The sequence below is a fragment of the Convolutriloba macropyga genome, chromosome 5, assembly GCF_964194025.1.
Source record: "Convolutriloba macropyga chromosome 5, txConMacr16.3, whole genome shotgun sequence".
Lineage (NCBI taxonomy): Eukaryota > Metazoa > Xenacoelomorpha > Acoela > Convolutidae > Convolutriloba > Convolutriloba macropyga.
In genome coordinates this window covers 70372991-70400711 of record NC_134472.1, presented here as the reverse complement: position 1 = coordinate 70400711, position 27721 = coordinate 70372991, and the positions used below count along the sequence as shown (strand labels likewise).

The 27721-nt window shown below is 33.6% G+C and overlaps 1 protein-coding gene across 4 annotated transcripts in view; it reads left to right on the top strand.

The window, feature by feature from the left end:
- The window catches only part of LOC142339605 (gamma-aminobutyric acid receptor subunit alpha-2-like), a 160507-nt gene extending 133192 nt beyond the window's left edge, over nt 1-27315 (top strand). For 2 of the 4 annotated variants that reach the window (XM_075389757.1, XM_075389759.1), the window contains 3 exons: nt 11369-11560; nt 12274-12303; nt 26743-27315. In XM_075389757.1, coding sequence (XP_075245872.1) covers nt 11369-11560; nt 12274-12303; nt 26743-27133 — 613 coding nt within the window. In that variant the 3' untranslated portion in view covers nt 27134-27315. The remainder of the gene's footprint in view (nt 1-11368; nt 11561-12273; nt 12304-26742) is intronic. The other 2 variants (XM_075389760.1, XM_075389758.1) reach the window with 1 other exon arrangement.
- The last annotated feature ends 406 nt before the right edge of the window (nt 27316-27721 follow it).

Here is a 27721-nt window from a genome sequence, read left to right as displayed (position 1 = left end):
TTAATCATCATAGCAGATAAAACGAAGATCTATGACAATCAACATCTCACAAAATCTTTGAATTGGTAAAATGCGTTAGGATGGAACGTCATGAGATGAGCATGAGCCAAAATTTATAAACCACCAACTATCGTCCTAATAATTGCTCTCAAACGACTAGCGCGTGGCTGACGTCGGTTGTTGCAGTTACCTTGAGCTTCGTTCTAGTGTGACTGACTGAGTGAGTGTGTGTGCGTGCGTGTGTGTGTGTATGTGTGTGTGTGTGTGTGTGTGTGTGTGTGTGTGTGTGTGTGTGTGTGTGTGTGTGTGTGTGTGTGGGTTTGGGTGTCTATGTGTGTGTGTGTGAGTTTGTGTTTTTATATGTCTTTGAGTGTGTGTGTTTGTGTGTATGTGTTTGTGTGTTTGTGTGTGAGAGAGAGTCACACAATTCATCAACCTATACAAAGTTTCTATACGCGGTCATTGCTTGATCCTTTGGTTACTAACTAAGAAATCATAAAATGTTACCATCATTTTTGCCGCAATTAGGGAACATGTTATAATTAAATTTGCCGTAATTAAAGCTTGAAAGCGGACTGGTTTTCGTCGCTCTTAGAGTTTACAATTTCTGGCAGCTGCATAGAGTTTTATGGTCAAAAAACTTTAGTAACTAACCTGAAACTTTTTGCAGAACATTTTGTTACCAAGCTGACTTTCTCGGAGACCACTATCTATATTACATGTAGTACGACATCTTCTAGGAAGTAGTAGGATTAAACAATTGTTGGTTATAAGCTTTCTTTTGAAAAGTTAATTTCAAATTTTAGTAACAATTTCACATTACCGATACAAATACCTCAAGAAGTCCATACCTAGTTTTCCCGATGAAACAAATAAGATATATATGAATGAAGCAAAACACGAGAAAGATCAGTTGCAAAAACAAGTTGTGTCGGTTTTTTTGTGTTTAACTATGTGCACGTGTGTGTTTATCTAGGTGTAGGGTTAAGATTGCATATGTGTGTAATGTGTGCGTGTGTGTGTGTGTGAGAAAGAACGAGAGATAATTAGTCAAGAAAAATTAGAAAAATTAGTTAACATTACTTACAAATTGCGGCTTTAAGTTTGCACAAAATCCCGCTGGTTTTTCAAATCCTGCTGGTAAGACATTCCCAACGTTTTTAAAAAATGATATTTTTATTGAAAATTGAACAATGACAACAATTTTCAATAAACTTCATTTCAGAAATTTTATACAAGAAATCACAATTACGGATACAATTGCCTCAACCAGTTCACACCTAGTTATTTGGAAAAAAGAAAGGACACCTAATTGAACGTGACGAACCTTGAATTTTTTGTACAGTTCAGTTTCCAAAAAAGAAAAGCCTTTAAAAAGGTTCTTTTTGGTGTTCGGTGTTTATTTGTGTGTAATGTGTTGTGCGTGCGTGCGTGCGTGCGTGTGTGTGTGTGTGTGTGTGTGTGTGTTTGTATGGTCTGCGTCTTAATCTTTCTTTCTCCCAACGCTTTTTGCGACAGATATTAATGGTTGTTTTTGCATAATTGGAAGTTAAGTTAGAACATACTGTGCTACACACAGACTCGCACGACCTATCTTGTTTTATTCCTAATTCGTTTTCAAGGTAGCAAAAAAGTTTAAAAAATGTCCTTATTGATTGGGATTTTATTTTTCCTTTTCTTCACTGATAAATTGTTATTGTTAAGAACATCCAATTCCGATTTGCCCATTTTTCGAAAGAAACTTCTTAACAGCACTGGCACATGGTCAATTGGTTTTTAAAGTGAAGGATTAATGCAGATATGAGGTGTTGTTTTCATTGTTTGGTCATTGGCGTTGGAGAACATATAATTAGGTACTCGATTTATATTTTTTTCTCTAGTCACTTATTGATTACTGACTCATAAAAAATCGTAACCGAATTTAAAGTTTCTTTTAAAGAGTTTTTTAGAATCATGGTAATTCGAGCTGCCTCTGCGTTTTTTGAGCAATCCAAACGAAATAAATTTTAAAGCAAAACTGGCGTTTCGCATTCCATTTGGTTCATTTTTGTGAGGAAATTATTGAAAATTTATTACAAATTTATTTCAAAATTTGTAAACAATTGTTGGAGCAAAAACACAAATTATAATAATTGCTAAATTTGAGCTCTATGGAAATCTCTATCTTCTCGTTTTTTTCATCTGAGTATCCATTAAAAAACTAGAGAAACAAACATTTATCTGCCTGGCATCTTTTTCCCAGAGACTAAACAGATTTCCGCTTTTTAATCAATAAACATGCAATTGTATTATTTTTCTATTCAATATGTAAACTTCTATAGTTTCACTTTTGTTTTCCTTAATCCCGCCTACATGTTAACTGGAGGGAAATTGCAAAAAATGGGAAATTGTTTGCTGGGCCTACAGGCAAAAATTTGTCATCATCTGTTCTTTCATAGCCTGTAATCAATTAATGATTTCCTCATGCTTAGAAAAAATTCTGATGTTTTTTAAACAATAGTTTGCGGATCTGTTGCGTTTGTGCGTCTGGGGGGTGTAAATAATATGCACCCACTAAGCTGGGGGGGGGGGGCACAAACGGAAAAGAGCCAAATTTGCATATTCAAACTATATACTTTATGAATGCACTTTTTTAGGTCAGAACTAGGAAGACATTTTTCGAGCAATAATTGTTATTTTTAAAATCTTTTATAGTTCCAATTTTTGACACTGTGAGAGAACTTTCGATTACACTGTCATTCTTCTAAGAGAATCTCTGACCTCTGCCGCTTAAGCGCGTGTACAGAAGGACATAAATTGCTGCTAGATTGCAAATCAATTTCCGGATGAAGATGGCCATTTGATCACACCACATGTGGACTGAATTCACAATTAGACTGGCCTGTCCTCATTACAAATTCAATTCAAGTCATGCTCAGCTCTCGTGATTTTAAAAAATTAGTTTGAAAAGTTACATGAAAAGAAGAAATTTTCAGATTGAACGATAGTTTTTACAAGAACGCACTATAAATAATTTTTGCAGTCTGCTTGAAAAATTAGGCGTGTAATAAGATCTCGGTGAATTAATAGTGATTTCTTGAAAATTGCTCTGAAATTTAATGATTACGTCGATTTCACCTTGACATAGAACTCGCTTGACAGCCATTTAAACTAACCGCAATATTTCAGGAGAATTTTACAACAAGACAAACTTGTTTGGAAATTGCTCTTTAATACAGTAGAAGGCACCGTTATAAGCTAAACGTAAAATTAATGATGGGTTAAAAGTTTTTTTTTTAAAAAAAACGCGTTGGTTAACAGGATGGGTTCTGCCGGCGATAATGAATGAGTTGGCTGAAAAATAATTATCAAAACTCAAGGGTGTGTTCACTCCGAAATTGTTTCTTTCGGTATATTTTTTGATGAAGAAACTTTATTGTTCCGACCCCCCTTGTGGGGGGAGGAACTATATACTCAAATGGGTTTTTTTGTTCAGTCAATTTTGGCCGATCGATGTATTCATCGTAGAGAAATGTGAGTGGTATCATTAAAAAGCTCGTCCAAAGTAGAATTCAAAATTGTTTTTTTTTTGAATTTTGTATTTTTTGAGGAATTATCGAGGTTTAAAGTTTTGTGTCAACAAGTGATAAATACATGATTTTGTTCACTTTTATCGTAATTTTTGTTCAAATTAAGGCTTTTCTATAAAAATATTATTTCAAAATTACATTTCACCGTACAAAAAGAAAGAATTTTGCGTTATCAATAGCTCGATAAAAACTTTAGTTCTGGTCTCATGAGGAAGTTTACTATGAAAAAAACTCAAATTCATTTTGAGAGCTGTTTTTTTAGAACGGTTTTTTATTTTTTATTGTTTTTTTGTGACATAGAGACTAGTTATTTTCATATCGAGGTTCCATTAATGACAAACCTCGTTGGCAATCTGATGATAATCAATGAACAAAAAAATTCGTTTTCAATGAATAGCTCTTGTTTTCTCTTTGTCTTCGACTCATGAGTTTTCGAGATTTTCAAGGAAAATTTGATTTTCTTTTTGATATTATAAATTTTGTGGTATCTATGGCATAAACTTGCTAAAAAAGAGTACAATCAGCTTTCCAATTTGCAATAGGTAAAACTATTTAGTGCTTTGAGTGGTCAGCTAATGGCTGTCAAGACTTTAAAATATAAATTTTCTAATTTTTTTTAACATTAAACGATATTAATTTTATTTTGATGAACACTAAGTCACTCTCCGTAAAGACAGGAGCCATTTCTTTTTATTGCAACCAACAATAATCTGGCAAGCCGTTTTTTTCAAATTTTTTTCTAACTACTGGGTTTATGACTCTCATGCCAGGAGTTTTCATAATTTATTTTAAGAAGTTTGGATTTTTTTTGTGTAATTATAGTTCCTTTGAAATCATATCATGATCCAAATATTGATAGTTCTGATTCGCTAACAGAAGACATGCGATGGCACATAGATGAAATTTTCAGAGAAACGCTTATGGTTTAAATGGATTCGACACTTTCTTCTCGCACTTTTCTACTGATTTTTTTAGTTTTTGCATGTATTTGTCGTTTTTTTCATAATCATTGATTTTATTGTGATGTCTTATTGGTGATATTTTGATGAGAAACATCCTTTTCGTCCCATTGAGCCATAAAGTAGTGTATTTTTTTGACTTCCGTTGGAATAATCTTGAATTTAATGGCTGTTAATATTTTTAGAATTTTTTAGAATTTTTTTTCGAATTTTTTTGGACAATAACCAATCTTGAAATTACTTTCGTGAACTGTGAGTCAGTCTCAAAAATAACAGGAGCTCCCCCTATTCTACTTCAACTGAAATGAATCTGGCTAGTAGTCTGATCATCTTACTATTGGTTTCACGACTTTGATGCCACAAGTTTTTGTATTTTTTTTTAATTTTTGGAGTTTTTTTGAATCCTTGGTTGCCTTTTGAAATTTTATTACATTATCCTAATATTGATAGTTCTCAGTGGCTTAGAGAATTAGAAAAAGCGTTCATTCGATCATAGATAAAGTTTTCAGAGAAAAATTTTTGGTTAAAAGGCTTCGACACTTAATTGCACTTTTCTACTAAAATTTTTGGTTGTTGCCTGCTTTTGTTGTTTTCATAATCATAAGACTTATTGTGATGTCCTATTGATAACTGTAAAATGACAATCATTTTAATTTCCTTATCCAGGCATAAGAGACAGTTTTTAATGACATCCTGTGAGAGCTATTGACTTTAGTGGCTGCTAAGACTTCAATATAACTTTTTTTGGATCTAATCATTACTAAACCTGTTTTCATGAACTGTAAGTCGGTCTCAGTAATTACAGGGCCCTCCTCCTTTCCACTTTATTCAAAATAATCTGGTATGCGATTTTATCTGCAAACTATTGGTTTTATTGTGATGTCTTATTGGTGATATTTTGATGAGAAACATCCTTTTCGTCCCATTGAGCCATAAAGTAGTGTATTTTTTTGACTTCCGTTGGAATAATCTTGAATTTAATGGCTGTTATTATTTTTAGAATTTTTTAGAATTTTTTTAGTTTTTGTGAGTCAGTCTCAAAAATGACAGGAGCTCCCCCCTATTCTACTTCAACTGAAATGAATCTGGCTAGTAGTCTGGTCATCTTACTATTGGTTTCACGACTTTGATGCCACAAGATTTTCTAATTTTTTTTTAATTTCTGAAGTTTTTTTAAACGTTGGTTGCCTTTGAAATTTTATTACATTATCCTAATATTGATAGTTCTCAGTGGCTTAGAGAATTAGAAAAGGCGTACATTGGATCATAGATAAAGTTTTCAGAGAAAAGTTTATGGTTAAAAGGCTTTGACACTTTATTGAACTTCTCTACTAAAAATTTTGGTTTTTGCCCGCTTTTTTTGTTTTCATAATCATAAGACTTATTGTGATGTCCTATTGATAACTTTAAAATGACAATCATTTTAATTTCCTTATCCACGCATAAGATACAGTATTTAATGACTTCCAATGAGAGCTATTGACTTTAGTGGCTGCTAAGACTTCAAAAAGAACTTTTTTTGGACACTAATCATTACTAAACCTGTTTTCATGAACTGTAAGTCGGTCTCAGCAATGACAGGGCCCTCCTCCTTTCCACTGTATTCAAAATAATTTGGTAAGCGATTTTATCTGCTAACTATTGGTTTTTTGATTTCGATGCCACAAGTTTTCAAAATTTTTTTAAAAAAATTTTTGGAATTTTTTGTATTTTTGGTTCCTTTGAAATCTTCTCTCATTATCTTAATATTGATAGTTCCAATTGGTTTATAGAAAGTGTCCAATGGATCATAGATAAAGTTTTCAGAGAAACGCTTCTGGTTTAAATGGCGTCGACACTTTCTTCTCGCACTTTTCTGGTGAACTTTTGGTTTTTGCATGTATTTGTTGTTGTTTTCATAATCATAAGAGTTATTGTATTGTTCCGTTGGTGACTTAAGCTTGACAAGCATCCTTCCTTTCTCATTGACTCATAACTTGGCGTATTTTTTGTCTTCCGTTGAAATCTATTGATTTTAACGGCGTTGATATAACGGTTTTCCTCAAAAATTTCGTAGTTTAATTATGTTTGTTCATAATTTTTCATTTTCTAAAGTCATATTGTTAAAAAAAGAAGAACTACATTGATGTTAAAATTTTTCGATATTAGAGAAATTTATACCAAAAATTTCTTTTTTTTGACCTCGACACTTTTCTCCCTAATTTTTTTTTGAATTTGCTGTTTTTGCCTTTTTTTAAAGTTCTTCATGTAGTCGTAAAATGCTGACTAGTCTAATAAGCTTCTATATGAGGATTTAATGAATTATGTTGCTCAATGCACTCAGTTTATTGCGAATAGTATTAAAGTTTACGATATTGTTCGTTCTCAAAGATTTTATTTTTAATTTTCATTTTTCGTTCTTTTCGTAAACTTGTAATTTATTCTCATCATTGGGAGGTTCCATCCAGTTCCTTGTAATTCAAAAACTGTTTTTCCCTTGTTATAATGTGGTAACTGATGTTTTGTTTGTTGGACAATATGCATTTTCATAAAAGTTTTGTGAGAGGTCAATATTTGTGTTTCTTTTTCTCTTCTTTTAGCACCTTCGCTGAAAAATTTTTGTTTTTTGCTGTTTGTTTTTTCTCGTGGTCTTTCTAATGGCAGATCTTGGGAGTGCTGTAATGAGGCATGGTATCATGCAATTCAATTAATAGTTCGGTTTTGTAACAATTTTTTAAAACTCAAACATCTATTTTTAATTATCTCATCATTAGGTTGACAATTGAGTCAAAAATGTAGATGAACTCTGTCAGAACATCATGTGCGAACGCACGTTAACGAGCATCCTTGTTTAAATAGGTGGTTAAAATGTTTTCTGATCTTATAAAATGACCTGCCCAACTTTATTCAAAATTTCTCTTCTGCACAAAAGCCCCCGAAGCCAAAATTTGGGCCTTATGAAAAGTTCAATCTAATATATTTAAACTGTTTAAGCACTAGTTCTTTTTAATGTAATTCTTTGTTTGACAGTTTTCAGTACTGAAGTCGTGACAAAACTCCGAGTAATACCTATTATTTTGATTTTGGTTTAAATTATTTGCTCCCAGGGTAATACTAATTTCGATTTTTGTTAAATTTTGAGACAAAAAATTTTAAACCAACTTAACTTTTCAAATAAATACGAAAAAAATATATGTTCTGCCGAAAAGTGAACAAAATTCTATTTGCCATGACCTTAGTCGGTGCCTTGTCTTACAACCCCCCACCCACCCCTCAATAATTCAAGCATCGCCCTAATGGAGAGATAAGAAGTGAAAACAATTTTGAAAACTTCACTTTGGGTTTTGTGGCCGGGAGCGGTTGATAGATAGAGAGTATTGGAAAATTACCTATTCCAAGGCACTCCCATTGTTTGCCAGTTGTCACACAAGACAATCAAGCCTTCCTAAACAAAGACATGCTGAAATCATTCGGGGTTTACCCAGCCCCTCTTTTTTCAAGTAGCAAGTGACGTACGCCCATTTTCAGCCGAAATTGTGTCGAAACATATCACGCCATGCTAGAACTAACATTACAGTCCCGTCAGAACGTTATTTGTATGTGTCTAATTTCATTTCATCAACTAGATTCAAATTGGAAAATTCAACGCATGTGAAAATGGACCGTGAAATTCAATTTAGGAACACAAGTTCAATTTAGTTTGCGGAAAGGTCAATTTAGCTGACCGCGGTGCGGTCACCAGTTATTTGAGTTGAAAAATGCGAACATGAGCAAGACAATTTATCAATTTATACAGATTTTTTAAGGAGTTTTTCCAACTCTTTTTATACAGTGGCAGCAGTCTATAATATGTAATAGATTACAATATCTAAATCTATTGTCTATGATGTCTATAGTCTATAATCTATATAACATCTAAATCTATTATATCTATATCTATGATATCTATAGTCTATAATCTATATAACGTCTAATCTGTAATATCTATATCTATGATGTCTATAGTCTATATAATATATATAACATCTAATCTGTAATATCTATATCTATGATATCTTGTGATGGAAACAAACAAATCAAAGGTCAACATATGTCTAAGGCCTGTTGTTCATCGTCAATACGTTTCAGTTTCTACAATTAAGTTGGGAAGGTACGCCGAGTGCAATAATTTTGTAAAGGTGTTGAGAAAAAAATACTATGTAATTGAAGTTGAATATTTCTAGAGAGTTCCAGGGAAAGATTGTAAAGAACAACCGAAATTATTGTTCTAAAAATTGTTTTGATAATACAACGTTTTGTGTATTATTTTAATTGTGTGTTATTTCCAAAGTCACCGTATCGTGCATACGGAGAACTTGGCTCTAAAAGGGATAAATAGTTTCACTAGGATTCAAAATTTTAAGAAAAGAAAGAATCGCCGATATTAGTGGAGGTTTTTTTCCAAAGCAATAATCAAACACTTCAATTTGAATTAACAATTTTCAAATTTTCATTTTTTGTAGCTAAAGCTATAGCCAATAAATTCCGATTACCAATTATGCTGTGGTATAAAAGTAGAACGCCAAATTATTTAAGTGAAAACTTTTATCGCAACGTTGAAAATATTTAAAACAGATTTTGCGCCCCCTCAGTACCTCTGAAAAATTTTTGTTCAATGCGAAAAATATTTTCCGAAAAAAGTTATTAGAAACAGAAACACGACTGTTTCTTTTACGTTAATAAAGAAATTATTCAGTTGATTTTTATTTGAAAAAAAAAACATGTTGAGCACAAACAGTTCACAGAACTGTAGATCTTTCGTCTAGTTTCTTGATAATATTGTTTTCACCCTGTTTTTATTTGAAATTATTGGTATGCAACAATCTTACAATCTTCATTTTTTTCGTAGCTACTACTTTAGCCAATGAGTTCCAATTACTGATGAGTGGCGTGCATTCATACGTCCCTATAAAAACAATGAATTTTTTTCTCGCTGGCCTTCTTTAGTAGTAAAAGTCTATTTTTTTCATCATACAAAAAAGTCATTTCATCTTTGTTTCAATTCTCTTAGGTTTACAGTTGACTATTCAGCTTTTACCGTAAGAACATCTATTTTCAGTCTTAGTATAAGTTTTTTTCTGAAGCAATCTGTTTTATGATCGATCTCTCGAATTGAAAATCACAAAACAAACCGGAGAACCATAAAGTTAACCATAGATAATTTGGTGGACCGTACTTTGTTCTAGTTCCTAATAGGGATAATTATTGAAATCTAAATTTAATTTTTATCTTGTAAATCTGCACATTACCTCTAAAATTGTTTGTTCCATGCAAAAATTTATTTTCGGAAAACTTATTAGAAACAGAAACACAACTGTTTCTTTGACATTAAAAATTAAAACATTCAGTTGACTATGATCTGGAAAAAATATGTTGAGGAAAAACTGTTTGCATAATTGCAGATGTTTCATCTAGTTTTTTGATAAAATTGTTTTTACCCTGGCCTTAATTGAAATCATTAATATGAATTTTAATCATTTTAATTCAATATTTTTAAACCCACATTGTCTCGCTTATGCTAATGTCTCATTTACGCTTTATTGTATCAAAATAGCTTAGCAGGGGTTTGTTAAAAAATTTTGAGCAAAATAGGGTTAATGAAACCTCGGAAAATTGTGTTAAAAAACTGGCAAAATTTTGTTAATAACAGTTTGCAAAAATTTGCTTATAAAAGCTTTCAAAACTTTGCTATAAATCCTTGCAAAACTTTGCTAATTACACTTTATATGTTCATTGTCATTCATTTATACATTCTTTAATCAAATCGACAGAGAAAAAAACCTATGGACAAAAAACAAAATTTCATTTAAAAAACTGAAAACTCAAGCTTACGTTTTTTGAGCAACAGTTTGTATCAATACATGCAATATCAACAACAAATATAAATATATTATGTGATAAAAAAGGCCTTCCTCATAGTTTTGGTTGCCAAATTATTACAAAAATTTTAATTTTTGTTTAGCTGAGCTTATTTTTAGAACTATTTTTTGATACTTTATAACAACTCTGATAACCTAATGAATTTTCCTCTTATTTAAGATTTCAAGCAATCAAATTATTTTGGCGGCAGTTATTGAAAAAGAATAGAAATGATTAAATTACTAATGAAAATCGAGTACTGATACTTGAGGTTTATTTTTGATGTACTACAAAATTTTATATAGATAAATTTGAAACAAACAAAACTAATTGCAATCTATGTCAACGGCTCAGTGGCTCGAAGAACTTAGTCCGAATCTATACTTTACCAACATGTGATCAGATTTTTTTGTAGTGCTCCAAAATTTCTTTGGTTTTTCTTTGGTTTTTCAATTATATGTTAATTATTTTCTTTTCACCATTTCTAATCAATTAAAAAACAATTGCGGTGTTACCGTTCTTAGAGGGTGGCCTACGACTACGTCGTCTTAGTTGTGCGCAATAAACTTGACATAGCTAGGAATAAAAGGTCTAATTGTTCAACAAAAACGTGGCTGCAAAAAAAAGAACATCCTAGAGCAACATCAAAGCAGGACAGTGTTTAGAGTATAAAAACAGGTGTTGTTATCGCGTGGCACACTAGGCTAGCAAGTTAAGATATTCTGGTTCGAATCCAATACTGGATCATTTACCCAGTTTTTCTTACCCCCCCCCCCAAAAAAAAAAAAATATAACATGACTCAAATAATCAAACAGGATGCTTCATTTAGTTAATATTATTGAAGCTAAAATTCACAAGACTGAGCTTATTAAGTGATAAATTTATATACAATTCTTGAAGATTTTTTGTTTATTTTTTTACTTTTCTGTTTATTCTATTGTTATTGTTTGTTGTTGTTCCAGTGCGATAGACATCTACGTGTGGGTGTGTTTCTCCTTCGTCATTCTATCCCTTCTTGAGTTCGCCCTGGCAGATTACTGGCACCAGAAGGAACAGGCGGCCAACAACAAGGCAGCAGCCAGAAAGGTCTCCGCCAGTACCATCTCCAGTTACAGGGCAGCCGCTGCAGTCGGGGGAGGGGGACCCTTCACTCGGTATATTCTTCTTTACATATTTCCACATATCTCTTCAAGTCTTTGAATACATCAGTTTTGGACCTCTTTTATCAGACATTGAGTGACCCAAGTCCTTGGCTAATTGTTTAAAACAGAATCTTGCAGGTCTTTTTTTGATTGTGAGTGGGTTAGAGTGTTGTGTAGCAGCCTACCGAAATTCACAATTGCAATTTTTTGTTAAATTCAATTATGATCGTTTAAACGGATTGACTTTGCATGTACACAATCAGATCCAATTACCTTATTCAGAGCTAAGTACAAGTTCCTTTATTGTTAAATTTACTATAACGTGGGGGTGCGACATTTTACACGTTATGTAATGGTTAAATGACTCTGCTTGAAGTCACTGAGAACTTCTGGCGTCTATCGAGAACCACGAAGCGATTCGAGATATTTAGTCAGAATTTCGAAGTGACTTCTGAGTCACTTAATCATGCTTAAAACACGAAACGCGCACGTTTTAAAATGACGAAAGTCAACGAAATTCAACTTCTGGCTAAGTAGCAACTTCTGGCACTTTGACTTCTGGCACTGCAGACTTTAGGCGTTTTAAAATGTGCACGTGAGTGTTTTAAGAAATGTTCCTCACAAACTCGAACCCTGTCGTACTTCAAAGAAATATTTTTGCATAATAATTTCAATACCTTTTTTACAGGCAAGTCGTTCGTATCCTTGATTGAAATAATGTTTAGAGTCCCTTCAAACAGGAAACTCCTGCCCAGGTAACAATCGTAGAACACTAACAGTTTATGGGTCTTTCTTATTATAGCCCCCATCACAAGAGTTTGTACCCGACAATTATCGTTTGTCAGCATATGCTCTGGGGGGAATACTCTCTATGGGTGGTATGGTTTAATGGGGGGGGGGTGGGGGTGGGGGTGGGGGGTGGGGGTGGGGGGAGGTGTTTGGGTGGGTGGGGTGACATAGCTCTATGTTCGCCAGAGTGGGCGTTTGGGATGTACTTGGAAAGACCTGAAATTAGAATTTCCCTATTTTCCTTAAATTAGAAATCGCCGTGTCCCTAATCTGCAAACGTTCTATTAGCCTCAGAAAACAAATTTTATTGTTCTTCATGGTAATTTTACATTGTATTATGTTTGAATGCAATTTTAACTTGATCATTTGAAAATTAACCAAAAACATGTTGACGATGGAAGCGGTTAGTAAAAGAAAAGCTGATATTTAAGTAGTTTTGAATCAAATCTTGTTGTGATAGCAACAGTAGTAACAACTTATTGCTGAAATAATTTTTTTTGCAACCGACGTGTACTGCGAAAACCAGGACCAATTGTAAAACTCTGGCATTCTGTTACTTTTTCCGCCTCTCTTCTCTTTCCAATGATGCCACTTGTAGAGTCACGAGACCACTCTTTCACTAATTCCTTCACAAAAAAACTAGACCATTCCTTCACAAATTTAATCCGTTCAACTTATAAGTTTTTCCAAAAACGAGCTCCTCTCGCGATATTTCTTTGCAGCAACTTGAGTTTCTGTTCTGAAATTTCTGAGGCACTATCATTGTCGAGCCACAAACTTTCAGTTGCATAAAATGAATTCAATTTACAGAGAAGCAGCCCTTACGCGTATTCTAAAGGTTAAAAAATTTCCTGACCACGCAAATTGCCTTTTTACTAATTCATCAAGATAAACTTTAATTTTAACTAGCAGGCCCGCAAAAGCATCGCAAGAAAATCATTTAAAAGAATAGGTTTAAAATTGAGATTTTTTTCGTACCAGCTCGGGCTGTTAGCCATGCCCATCCTTCAACAGCCAGAGGTATTACGTTACGTTACCGATGTGTTTGGTTTAGTATATTACGCCAAGTAACACCAATTTTTTGATTAAAGACTTAATTGGCTGAGCTATCTTGCAAATTTAAGTACCGCTAAGACTTGTACAGATAACGAATTTCTACATGTTGGCAGAGCGCAACTCATAAAAAAACATTAATCTACAGGTTTAAGGTGCGGTAAAACAGGCGAAGAGCGGATGAGAATTACATCCTAATTTTTCGAAAAAAAAATCGAATCTTTCGAGATCACATTTTATACTCCCAAATTACCTATAAATTCCAATTCCAACACCCAAACACGAATGAACGATTCATCTCCCCCATACTCAAAAGAGCTGCGGCACTTACAGATGAAAGCCCCGAGGGGATTACATGTGCTGCAAGTGCCGACCAACTGGGAGCGCGAAAGCTGGAGATGAAAAGTCCAAACGTGCCCAAGTGAAGGACTTGGCCAATCTTCCTCCATCATAATTGGAGGTGAATATTAACAATCTATTACAGTAGATGAGGTCGTCACATACGACGTAAACTTAAATTCGTGCTTAAAGAAAGTGAGAAAAGAAAGTGAGAACAGAATGTGAGTAAAGAAAGTGAGAAGAGAAAGTGAGAAAAAGTGAGAAAAGATAGTGAGAAAAAAAAGTGGGAGAAGAAAGTGGGAGAAGAAAGTGGGAGCAGAAAGTGGGAGCAGAAAGTGAGGAAAAAAGTGAGAAAAGAAAGTGAGAAAAGAAAGTGAGAAAAGAAAGTGAGAAAAAGTGAGAAAAGAAAGTGTGAAAAGAAAGTGAGAAAAGAAAGTGAGAAAAGAAAGTGAGAAATGAAGGCGAGAAAAGAAAGTTAGAAAAAATGAGAAAAGAAAGCGAGAAAAGGAAGTGAGAAAAGAAAGTGAGAAAAGAAAGTGAGAAATGAAAGTGAGATAAGAAAGTGAGAAAACGAGAAAAGAAAGTGAGAAAAGAAAGTGAGAAAAGAAAATGAGAAAAGAAAGTGAGAAAAGTAAGTGAGAAAAGAAAATGAGAAAAAAATGAGAAAAGAAAGTGAGAAAAGAAAGTGAGAAAAGAAAAAGAGGAAAGAAGGTGAGAAAAGAAGGTGAGAAAAGAAAGTGAGAAAAGAAAGAGAGAAAAGAATGTGAGTAAAGAAAGTGAGGAAAAAGGAGGAAAAATGAGAAAAGAAAATGAGAAAAGAAAGTGAGAAAAGAAAATGAGAAAAGAAAGTGAGAAAAGAAAGTGAAAACAGAAAGTGAGAAACGAAAGTGAGAAAAGAAAGTGATAAAAGAAAATGAGGAAAGAAAGTGAGAAAAGAAAGTTAGAAAAAAGGGAGGAATATGAGAAAAGAAAGCGAGAAAAAGAAGTGAGAAAGAAAGTGAGAAAAGAAAGTGAGAAAAAAGTGAGAAAAGAAAGTGAGAAAAGAAAGTAATAGAAAGTGAGAAAAGAAAGTGAGAAGAGAAAGTGAGAAAAGAAAGTGAGAACAGAAAGTGATAAAAGTGAGTGGGAAAAGAAAGTGAGAAAAGAAAGTGAGAAAAGAAAGTGAGAAAAGAAAGAGAAAAAGTGAGAGAAGAAAGTGAGAAAAGAAAGTGAGAAGAGAAAGTGACAAAAGAAAGTGAGAAAAGTGCAAAAAAAAGTGAGAAAAGAAAGTGGGAAAAAAGTGAGAAAAGTAAGTGAGAAAAAAAAGTGAGAAAGAAAGAAAAGAAAGTGAGAAAAGAAAGTGAGAAAGAAAGTGAGAAAAGAAAGTGAGAAAAGAAAGTGAGAAAAGAAAGTGAGAAAAGAAAGTGAGAAAAGAAAGTGAGAAAAGAAAGTGAGAAAAGAATGTGAGAAAAGAAAGTGAGAAAAGAAAGAGAGAAAGTGAGAGGAAAGTGAGAAAAGTGAGAAAGTGAGAAAAGAGAGAAAAGAAAGTGAGAAAAGAAAGTGAGAACAGAATGTGAGAAAAAGTGAGTGATAAAAGTGAGTGAGAAAAGAAAGTGAGAAAAGAAAGAGAGAAAGTGAGAGAAGAAAGTGAGAAAAGAAAGTGAGAAAAGAAAGTTAGAAAATAGGGAGGAAAAATGAGAAAAGAAAGCGAGAAAAGGAAGTGAGAAAGAAAGTGAGAAAAGAAAGTGAGAAGAGAAAGTGAGAAAAGAAAGTGAGAAGAGAAAGTGAGAAAAGAAAGTGAGAAAAGAAAGTGATAAAAGTGAGTGGGAAAAGAAAGTGAGAAAAGAAAGAGAGAAAGTGAGAGAAGAAAGTGAGAAAAGAAAGTGAGAAAAGAAAGTGATAAAAGTGAGTGAGAAAAAAAGTGAGAAAGAAAGTAAGAAAAAAAGTGAGAAAAGAAAGTGAGAAAGAAAGTGAGAGAAGAAAGTGAGAAAAGAAAGTGAGAAGAGAAAGTGACAAAAGAAAGTGAGAAAAGTGCAAAAAAAGTGAGAAAAGAAAGTGGGAAAAAAGTGAGAAAAGTAAGTGAGAAAAAAAAGTGAGAAAGAAACAAAAGAAAGTGAGAAAAGAAAGTGAGAAAGAAAGTGAGAAAAGTGCAAAAAAAAGAGAGAAAAGAAAGTGAGAAAAAAAGTGAGAAAAGAAAGTGAGAAAGAAAGTGAGAGAAGAAAGTGAGAAAAGAAAGTGAGAAGAGAAAGTGACAAAAGAAAGTGAGAAAAGTGCAAAAAAAAGTGAGAAAAGAAAGTGGGAAAAAAGTGAGAAAAGTAAGTGAGAAAAAAAAGTGAGAAAGAAAGAAAAGAAAGTGAGAAAAGAAAGTGAGAAAGAAAATGAGAAAAGAAAGTGAGAAAAGAAAGTGAGAAAAGAAAGTGAGAAAAGAAAGTGAGAAAAGAAAGTGAGAAAAGAAAGTGAGAAAAGAATGTGAGAAAAGAAAGTGAGAAAAGAAAGAGAGAAAGTGAGAGGAAAGTGAGAAAAGTGAGAAAGTGAGAAAAGAGAGAAAAAAAGTGAGAAAAGAAAGTGAGAAGAGAATGTGAGAAAAAGTGAGTGATAAAAGTGAGTGAGAAAAGAAAGAGAGAAAGTGAGAGAAGAAAGTGAGAAAAGAAAGTGAGAAAAGAAAGTTAGAAAATAGGGAGGAAAAATGAGAAAAGAAAGCGAGAAAAAGAAGTGAGAAAGAAAGTGAGAAAAGAAAGTGAGAAGAGAAAGTGAGAAAAGAAAGTGAGAAGAGAAAGTGAGAAAAGAAAGTGAGAAAAGAAAGTGATAAAAGTGAGTGGGAAAAGAAAGTGAGAAAAGAAAGAGAGAAAGTGAGAGAAGAAAGTGAGAAAAGAAAGTGAGAAAAGAAAGTGATAAAAGTGAGTGGGAAAAGAAAGTGAGAAAAGAAAGAGAGAAAGTGAGAGAAGAAAGTGAGAAAAGAAAGTGAGAAAAGAAAGTGATAAAAGTGAGTGAGAAAAGAAAGTGAGAAAAGAAAGTGAGAAAAGAAAGAGAAAAAGTGAGAGAAGAAAGTGAGAAAAGAAAGTGAGAAGAGAAAGTGACAAAAGAAAGTGAGAAAAGTGCAAAAAAAGTGAGAAAAGAAAGTGAGAAAAAAAGTGAGAAAAGTAAGTGAGAAAAAAAAGTGAGAAAGAAAGTAAGGAAAGAAAGTGAGAAAAGAGAGTGGGAGAGAAAGTGAGAAAAGAAAGTGAGAAAAGAAAGTGAGAAAAGAAAGTGAGAAAAGAAAGTGAGAAAAGAAAATGAGAAAAGAATGTGAGAAAAGAAAGTGAGAAAAGAAAGAGAGAAAGTGAGAGAAGAAAGTGAGAAAAGTGAGAAAAGTGAGAAAGTGAGAAAAGAAAGTGAGAAAAGAAAGTGAGAAAAGAAAGTGAGAAGAGAAAGTGAGAAAAAGTGAGTGATAAAAGTGAGTGAGAAAAGAAAGTGAGAAAAGAAAGAGAGAAAGTGAGAGAAGAAAGTGAGAAAAGAAAGTGAGAAAAGAAAGTGACAAAAGAAAGTGAGAAAAGTGCGAAAAAAAATGAGAAAAGAAAGTGAGAAAAGAAAGTGAGAAAAGACAGAGAGAAAGTGAGAGAAGAAAGTGAGAAAAGAAAGTGAGAAAAGAAAGTGAGGAAAGAAAGTGAGAAAAGAAATTGAGGAAAGAAAGTGAGAAAAGAAAGAGAGAAAGTGAGAGAAGAAAGTGAGAAAAGAAAGTCAGAAAAGAAAGTGACAAAAGAAAGTGAGAAAAGTGCAAAAAAAAGAGAGAAAAGAAAGTGAGCAAAAAAGTGAGAAAAGTAAGTGAGAAAAAAAGTGAGAAAGAAAGTAAGAAAAAAAGTGAGAAAAGAAAGTGAGAAAGAAAGTGAGAAAAGAAAGTGAGAAAAGAAAGTGAGAAAAGAAAGTGAGAAAAGAAAGTGAGAAAAGAAAGTGAGAAAAGAAAGTGAGAAAAGAAAGTGAGAAAGAAAGTGAGAAAAGAAAGTGAGAAAAGAAAGTGAGAAAAGAAAGTGAGAAAAGAAAGTGAGAAAAGAAAGTGAGAAAAGAGAGTGAGAAAAGAATGTGAGAAAAGAAAGTGAGAAAAGAAAGAAAGAAATTGAGAGAAGAAAGTGAGAAAAGTGAGAAAGAGAGAAAAGAAAGTGAGAAAAGAAAGTGAGAAAAGAAAGTGAGAAGAGAAAATGAGAAAAAGTGATTGACAAAAGAAAGTGAGAAAAGTGCGAAAAAACGAGAGAAAAGAAAGTGAGAAAAAAAGTGAAGTAAGTGAGAAAAAAAGTGAGAAAGAAAGTAAGAAAAGAAAGCGAGAAAAGAAAGTGAGAAAGAAAGTGAGAAAAGAAAGTGAGAAAAGAAAGTGAGAAAAGAAAGTGAGAAGAGAAAATGAGAAAAAGTGATTGACAAAAGAAAGTGAGAAAAGTGCGAAAAAACGAGAGAAAAGAAAGTGAGAAAAAAAGTGAAGTAAGTGAGAAAAAAAGTGAGAAAGAAAGTAAGAAAAGAAAGCGAGAAAAGAAAGTGAGAAAGAAAGTGAGAAAAGAAAGTGAGAAAAGAAAGTGAGAAAAGAAAGTGAGAAAAGAAAGAGAGAAAGTGAGAGAAGAAAGTGAGAAAAGAAAGTGAGAAAAGAAAAGGAGGAAAGAAAGTGAGAAAAGAAAGTGAGGAAAGAAAGTGAGAAAAGAAAGAGAGAAAGTGAGAGAAGAAAGTGAGAAAAGAAAGTGAGAAAAGAAAGTGACAAAAGAAAGTGAGAAAAGTGCGAAAATAAGAGAGAAAAGAACGTGAAAAAAAAGTGAAGTAAGTGAGAAAAGAAAGTGAGAAATGAAAGTGAGAAAAGAAACTGAGAAAAGAAAATGAGAAAAGAAAGTGAGAAAAGAAAGCGAGAAAAGAAAGTGAGAAAAGAAAGAGAGAAAGTGAGAGAAGAAAGTGAGAAAAGAAAATGAGAAAAGAAAGTGACAAACGAAAGTGAGAAAAAAAAGCGAAAAAAAGTGAGAAAAGAAAGTGAGAAAAAAATGATAAAAGTGAGTGAGAAAAGAAAGCGAGAAAAGTGAGAGAAAAAGGGAGACAAGAAAGTGAGAAAAGAAGGTGAAAAAAGAAAGTGAGAAAAGAAAGTGAGAAAAGAAAGTGAGAAAAGAAAGTGAGAAAGGGAGGAAAAAATGAGAAAAGAAAATGAGAAAAGAAAGTGAGAAAAGAGAGAAAAGAAAGTGAGAAAAGAAAGTGAGAAAAGAAAGTGAGAAAAGAAAGTGAAAAATGAAAGTGAGAAAAGAAAGTGAGAAAAAAAAGTGAGAAAAAAAAGTGAGAAAAGAAAGTGAGAAAAGGAAGTGAGAAAAGAAAGTGAGAAAAGAAAATGAGAAAAGAAAGTGAGAAAAGAAAGTGATGAAAGTGAGTGAGAAAAGAAAGTGAGAAAAGAAAGAGAGAAAAGAAAGAGAGAAAGTGAGAAAAGAAAGTGCGAAAAGAAAGTGAGAAAAGAAAGTGAGAAAAGTAAGTGAGAAAAAAAGTGAGAAAAAAAGTGAGAAAAGAAAGTGAGAAAAGAATGTGAGAAAAGAAAGTGAGAAAAGAAAGTGAAAAAAAAGTGAGAAAAGAAAGTGAGAAGAGAGTGAGAAAAGAAAGTAAGAAAAGAAAGTAAGAAAAGAAAGTGAGAAAAGAAAGTGAGAAAGAAAGTGATAAAAGAAAGTGAGAAAAGAAAGTGAGAGAAGAAAGTGAGAAAAGAAAGTGAGAAAAGAAAGAGAAGAGAAAAAGAGAAAAGAAAAAGAGAAAAGAAAGCGAGAAAAGAAAGTGAGAAGAGAGTGAGAAAAGAAAGTGAGAAAAGAAAGTGAGAAAGAAAGTGATAAAAGAAAGTGAGAAAAGAAAGTGAGAGAAGAAAGTGAGAAAAGAAAGTGAGAAAAGAAAGAGAAGAGAAAAAGAGAAAAGAAAAAGAGAAAAGAAAGCGAGAAAAGAAAGTGAGAAGAGAGTGAGAAAAGAAAGTGAGAAAAGAAAGTTAGAAAAGAGAGTGAGAAAAGATAGTGAGAAAAGAAAGAGAAGAGAAAAAGAGAAAAGAAAAAGAGAAAAGAAAGCGAGAAAAGAACGTGAGAAAAGCAAGTGAGAAAAGAAAGTGAGAAAAGAAAGTGAGAAAAGAACGTGAGAAAAAAAAGTGAGCAGAGAAAGTGAGAAAATAAAGTGAGAAAGGAAGTGAGAAGAGAAAGTGAAAAAATAAAGTGAGAAAAGAAAGTGAGAAAAGAAAAAGAAAGTGAGAAAAGAAAGTGGGGAAAGTGAGCAAAAGAAGGTCTTTTTGATAGTTGCTCTCAATCTATCTATTTCGGGGCACTTTCTTAAGGCCCTGCTCAACTTTTTAGGTTTCTTTCTGTCAGACTCTTGGCTTTTCGTTTTATAGACAGAATATTTTAATGCCATCTGCAACCCCTCAACAGCAACCATAATTTGTTGCTCAAATTTTTTGATCTCAGCTTTAAAGCTTTGCTGCAGTCCTTTTATTGGTAAAGCATTCCTTTCTGAAAGTTATCTTTAACGAAGAAAAGCGAAGAACGTTTTAGCCAAGAAAAGCGAAGAAAAGTTTTAGCGAAGAAAAGTCAGGAGGATAACTGAATTGCAGGATAGGAGTCTGAGAAAATAAAAAAAATCTGAGCAAAACCTCACAAACCTTTAGACCAGTTCAAACCTGCCCGCCCAAATTAATTTTAATCACCAATGGATGCTTACCAAATCGTTGGCCATCTGGGATATGCAAAAAGGAATGATAATATGTAAAAAGAACAATCAGTATTGCATTAAAGCAACTCGATGTAACGGTTAACCTCAGTTAAATGTCAACAGCTCAAGGTCTCACACGCGTGCACGCAAACACACATACATACACACACACACACACACACACACACACACACACACACGCAAACAGGTTCACACACAAACGCACAAGGATAAAATTCAGTGGTTGTACTCCAAGCCATGGATAACGTCAGTTAAATTTTATCAGTTGAAGGTCACAAACACACATACACACACACAAACACAGTCACATAGACGTAAGCGGTCAAGTTAAAAGAACGTTCGAAAACAAATCGAACGTTTGAAAAGCAGGCAAACGTTCGAAAACTAATCAAACGTTCGAAAACGAATTGAACGTACCAAAACCGAAAAGAGCAAAATGGTCATTTGAATGCCTACGTGCACACACACGCACACACACATACGCATGCACGCTCACGGACACACGCACGCACACACATAAAACCGAGTCACAGAACACGCTGCATGTTTAAGGACCGTTAAAACATGTGAAGATTGGCGCTTAAACATGGTGGTATAGGATGCATGCATTACGCTAGGCTGCATGTTTAAGGGACGCTAAAACATGTGAAGATAGGCGCTTAAACATGGTGGTATAGCATTCGAGTTAGAATTAATATATAGATGACATTTTTGAATCTTTTATAGAAAAGTTTAGTTAGCAAGTCAGTCTGCGATACCCATGAAAGTTAATTCGAGAGAATTGGCTCCTGTAGAGATGTCCTCTGACTCAATTCATCTTGAAAAGAAGCTCCCAATGACCAGACAGAATAAAGTTGTATTAAAATTAATTCGACTCTATTTAAAAATCTCCCTCTGCAATGATCGGCAAAGCCTTCTGAAAAACTTTAGAAGCTGAAATTCAAACCATTTCAATTTCTTAGATGTATTTCAAAAAAATTTATTCCGACAAACATGGTTCACAGCAGTAATCAAGTCTATGAATACCAAAACATAGGGCAATTACTCCAGATAAGTCACCTAATGATGTGCAAAAAAAGTAACAATTTAATTTGTTTTATGTAATTTTTTCCAAAAATATGCCAGTGGAACTATCCAAAATGAAAACAGGCTCAAACTATATTAGCGAGTTTATGCTTAACTTCTAAATTCAAAATCAGCATATATGGTTTACCTTATTGTGTATGTATTAGTTGGTTGATAAACAAGTACCCGTTCCGTAATTTGTGGAAAAAAACTTACAACTTTTTTGAAAAGCAATGGCTGTCTTGATAAAAAAAAGTTACCTATACCTAGCGATGCTTACACAATTTTCATTAGTACTTGAAAAACTTGAGTATAAAACTTTTGACCTCGTGTCCAATAAATAATGAAAGAGCCTGATTTTGTCGCCGTTCCATCTACAATAGCTCATTTGTGATATATTGAGACAAATTCTATTCAGAGTTGAAAAGAAAGACGATAAAGTATTTTTTGGATATAGCCAAAGGTTTAATAAGAATCAGTATCGTTATCCCAAAACTTATTATAGCGATGATGAATCTTCTGCACTTTTCAAACAATACGTAAAAGATCGGCAACAAAGAATTGTTTTGTCAAATGGTTTGTCAACATGTGTACACATCGGCAATTGTGGACCAAAAAGATCAGTTTTTTCTCTTTTCTTGCTCATTATCTACCGAGATGATATACCTGAAGTCCTTTTTAACGAGTGTTTTTCACTTGCCGAGCAAGCAAAAATTATTGTTTTTTGAAAAATTACCTCATAAATAATGCAATGAATAAAACATGACACAATGGTCTTTATTTGAACACTCCAAAAAATTTTAATTTCATGAAAATATTCTTTGCGGAATAAGGATGAAAACTATTGAGCAAAATAACTCGCTTTTTCATACATTGGCTCCTTTCGATCTTTTTTTTTCAACAAAGTTTTAGTCGGGCAATCAATTCTAAACTCATATCGTTTTTGGGCAACAATTCTAAGACACGCTCGCTTCAGCCGTAAATTATTGGAGTATGCCAGGGATTAAAGTTGGAGTACAGTTTCTTGCTTTTGTTGTTCTCAAAACTCGCCAGTGGTTAGTCTAATGCAGTTTAAAAGAGAGGTAAAAGCATTCTCGGAGTCAAAAGCGTTAAAAACTCAAGTATTATTTCCAGTTTTCGGGCTGAAATCGATTAGGAGACTTGAGCTGAATCTGAGTCTCCCCACATGGGGACAAATTAAGATTGAAAAAATCATGTTTTGTTTAATATTATTATTATTTTAAAAGTTATGGTTAATTGCTGTCAAACGAAGTATGTAGCAATTATATTGGTCCTGTCGGTCTTTTTTTATGCGATTTTTCGCTTGACCGATTTTTCGTCTGACGCTTTTGACTTTTCGTCCTCAAAAACGGGATAAACAGGTAGCGCCCAGCGGGCATTAAGTGCTCTTTGAGCCCTTCAACTCTGTTTCAGCTCAAACTGTTTTGGAGACTCATACTTATACTATGGTGTGAAGGGCGGTTCTTAGAGGTTGAAGACAAGCCCACTGTTGACCCCAATATTGCCCCCACCCCCCACCGAGCTGTTGCCTCCCACCTCAGAGTTGCCCACTCCAATAAGCCCCGGGCGCAAACCGCCCCCCCCCCCCCCCCCCTCCAGTGGCTAGCTACTGACGAACAACCGCTGGCTAAAAACGCAAATTTATACTATTTTGCATTTTTTTTCAAGATTTTTGAAAATTTTTGACAGTTTTTGATTTTTAGCAGCCCTAGGTGTCGAGAAACCTCCTTAAGTTTTTAAAAATTGGTTACTGGGTAGATTCTAGTGGTAATGTAATGGTTTCAACATTTTACCATTACGAATTTTAGCATTTTTTTTGACAAAATGTGCAATTTTTTCAAATTTTTAGACATTTTTTCCTTATTCCTTATTCAGGTCTTTCCAGACCCAGGGGCCAGAAAACATCCTATGGGGTTTGATGATAAGTTACTGACAAATTTTTAATGGTAACGGAATTGTTTTTAAACTCTTTAATGTCACAAATTTCAGCAATTTTTTTGACAAAGCTTGCTTTTTTTCAAGTTTTTTTGAAATTTTTTTACCATTTTTTTAGTTTCTTCAGCCTTAAGGGCCAAGTAACCTCCATTAGGGTTTTAAAATAGGTTTCTGAATAATTTTTAGATTGAATTGAAAGTCTTGCAATATTTAAACATCTCGAATTTTAGCATATTTTTGATATTTTTTGCCATTTTTTCCAATTTTTTAACATTTATAGACATTATTCAGATTTTTTGAGCCTCAAAGGTCAACAAAACGTCCGTTAGGGTTAAATAAAAAGTGATTGAAAATTTTTGTTGGTCATGGATTAATTTTCAATTTTATGATATCAAGTTTTAGCAATTTTTTAAAACTTGCTTTTTTTTTTGAAATTTTTTGAAAATTTTTGTCGATTTTTAAGTTTCTCTAGCCTCAAGGGCCACGGAACTTCCTCTAGGGTTTTTTAATATGTTACTGCATAGTTTATAGATGTAATGGAATGTTCTCCAAGATTTTGATATCACGATTTTAAGCAAATTTTAAAAATATTTGCTTTCTTTCATGTTTTTGAATTTTTTTCCGGCAACAGAGGCCCTGGGACCTCCTCCAAGGTTTGATAAAAAGCTGCTGCACAGTTTCTCGTGTTAATGGGATTGTGATCAACATTTTTTACTCAGGTTTTAGCATTATTTAAAAACTTGAAACTTTTAGTTTTAAAGTAATAAAATTTAAACTTTTCAAATTTTTGGAAATTTTTTATGTTCCAATCGTATCAATCTTTATGAGCCAGTGAAACTATTTCAGGCTTGAAACAGGGATACTGGATAGTCTCTTGAGACAATGTATTGGTTCTTAAGATATTATGTTTTGAATTTTAGCAAGATTTTGTTAAAATTTGTAATTTTTTCCAGATTTTTCAATATTTTTTGTCCTTTTCTGAGTTGAACGGCCATTACTGTCCAAGAAAATTTTGCAAGTCTCGGAGATGGGTTACTTGACAGAACTTTCGAGACCAAAATTGGTTTTGATTTTCTTTTTATTTCGGAGTTCAAAACTTTTTTTTCTTTAATTTTGCCTTCTTCAGTTTTTTTCTATATGATTTACTTATTAACCAAGTTAGAAAACTTGAAGTTGCAGTGTCGAATCCAATAATGGGAGATAATCCTGTCTCCTTCTCTCTCTCTCTCTCTCTCTCTCTCTCTCTCTCTCTTTTGGTTGGGGTTCCTTTCCTTCTCTTTCTCGTTCACGTTTTATCTCTCTCTCTCTCTCTCTCTCTCTCTCTCTCTCTCTCTCTCTCTCTCTCTCTCTTGTTCATTCCGTACTTCAGCTGCTGTTATGTTGCGTAATGTCACCATCTCTGATCCTCATTATCAATGAGTTATAGTTGAAATGTTTTTAATCATACATGATCTAACAGGCACTTTTAGGAAACAATTGTTAATAGCTCTTAAAAGCAATTTGTAGCAAATATATTAATTCTGTTTGTCTTTTATGCAATTTTTCGTTTGGCCGATTTTTCGTCTGACCCATTTGACTTTCGTATTCAGAAACGGGATAAAGAGGTAGCGCCCTGATAACACTAAACCTTGGCTAGCTGTTGACGAAGCCAACCGCTCGCTGGTTGTTTGAGAGCAATTCGCCCGACGTTAGTCGGTTATGTTTTAATTATTACTTTTATTGTAATACAGTTGAAACACTTTCACCGTGACGTTAGATATGCTGCTATTGGAATCGTGAAGTTACGAGATTTGATTATGGACATAACCGCACGGTTTTTTTCTTTCTGAAAGTTTCTCAGCAACTTGACTTCACATCTGAGTTTGACAACTTCTCGATGGCAATGAAAAGCGTTGAATAAATTTTATAAAAGGCATTGGCGAAAGTTTTAGGACAAAATTATTGAAGTTGATTGCTAACAACCTTCCACGAGATTAATCTTCTCAATTAACTTTAAATCGTTTCATGGCATCGCGACAAAATCTCAGCGTTTAACAACTGCTCAATCAGATAAAATAAAAATTAGTTATAGTCTTGGAGAGGTGAGACTAATAATGTTAATTTCAATTTTAGTGTTTTTTGTAGAACTTAGACAGATATCATGCGATAAAACGGTTGTGGAACTATTTCTTGCGCCTCCAAACCCACCCCATGACCGAAAATTTTGTATTAAGGGTTGTATAAACAGATTCATGCCCCCTTTTTGCTCAACTAATTGCTTGGAAAGCAGGATCTATTCATTCCGCAACCTCCTGTGTTTTTAATGACCCACCTACAATTAATGTTGTGTTAGATAGCACGCTACCATTTAAAAATTAGCACTTGCACCTAGGGGTGTAAAAGTTATGTGCTCACTAAGCTGGTGCCGGGGGGGGGGGGGGGGGGGGCTGAAATGGAATAGATCCGCAAAGTCTAAGAGACGAGACTGGTCGTTAAAATTTAAAAAAATTAATAAAACACCATTTTGAGGAAGGTGTGAAATGTCTATTATACCCCCCTCCACGGGGGTGGGGGGGGGGAGGGGGAGGAAGCAGTTCTGCGATATTATACACAATATGATATGGTAGCGTAAATATCGTTATAGGACTATTTGACCACTCGCTACTGAAAGTAAATTTTTTGATAACTAATATAGTTCCTGATACTCTCCACCGATGTCATTTGGTTTTCATATTGTCAATTTTTCGTGAACTGAAAAAGGTTTTTTTTTAAAAAAACTTTGTGCATCCACTCTCAGGTATTCAACTTTCTCTTCCCATTTTTCCAATATTTTTCCTCACAACCTTCATTAAATAGAATAGCCATCAATTTCCATCCATAGCAGACTACAAGAAACTCACCAACCATTAAAACGCGTCGTTACTAACCATTGTTTCTTTTCGGAAACTTACTAAGCATTCAATGATTACAGAAAATCTATATTTCGGCGAAAACTCCATTTCTGCAATCTGTGCCTAAAAATGGAAATACATAAAAACTAAATTTTGTACAGCCTCTAATAACCATTGGTTACCCTGGTCGAAAAAAGTTTATCTTGTAAGATCATGCAAGATTCTGGACGATGCATCGTTTTACAAGATTTTTTTCCAAAATCTTGTAAGAATCTTACAAGATATAGTTTTTCTTTTTCTTTCAAGAATCTTGCAAGATAAACTTTTGGCCTGCACTAGGGTAGTAAGGTGGGTCAGCGCAGGAACCCAAAGGTTATGTCGACTAGATAATAAACCATTATTTTCTCTTCGCTATATTTGTTTCTGAACTTTGCTCATGAAAATTGTTTAAAATTTCAGGTATCTGTCCCGAAACATTGATGACCATGGAAGCGGAATCGTGCATCATAACTGTTCCAACTGCGACCCACCTGAGAAGGAAATGGCAACTTTATTGACAAACAACAACAGCATCCAAACAACTTACCAAAACGACACTGCAAACTTCAAACCCAGTCCGAACGTTGCAAATCACAGACCTGCCCAGTACCATCAAGAAACGGCCACAATTAATAACGTTGATTACTTTACAAACCGACAATGGTCGTCGAGGCGAAATCGAAGTCCGAGCATAAAATCAGCCAAAATTGATCTTATGGCGCGCTGGATATTTCCTACCTCTTTCTTCATCTTCAACGTTTTGTACTGGGTAGTTATTTACTGGCATCTTCATACAGAACCGGATAATTAACTTATTAATCGATTTATAATAAGCCAGTGGGTTGAATTATAATAATTCATAAAAAAACTGTTTAGTACAATCTGAAACTCATTCCTTTTTTGTCTCTCGATTTATCTTTCACAAACAAATTGTTTTTTTGTAGATTAATTGAGCAATGAATCACTGCAGCAGCCAATTCAGTATTTTGTTTATTTTCTTTTCCATTTTTTCATATTTGTTTGTACAGCAAATTAAAATTGAGGATCGAGTCTAATTTAAAATTTGTTATTGCGGATTTTGCCATGTCAATGTCAAGATATAAAACACATTAAAATTGGGCGAAGTTAAAAATTTACCGGAAGCAACGACTTTGAGTGTCAAACAGAAGTTTCCTTAAATTTTCAATTTCGGTTTTCTAAACAAGCAAGTTATTCGCCGCATAGTGTCCTAAAGGGAGAAAATCTACATCTGAAACTGCAAAAGAGCAGACCTTGCGAAAATTGAGAAATCTGGAAGATATGATCACACGTTAAAGTTTTCAGTAATTATAACAATAAATGGACTTTTCGAGCAACGGAAATCACAATTTTTTCTCACCAACAAAGAAAACACCAATTT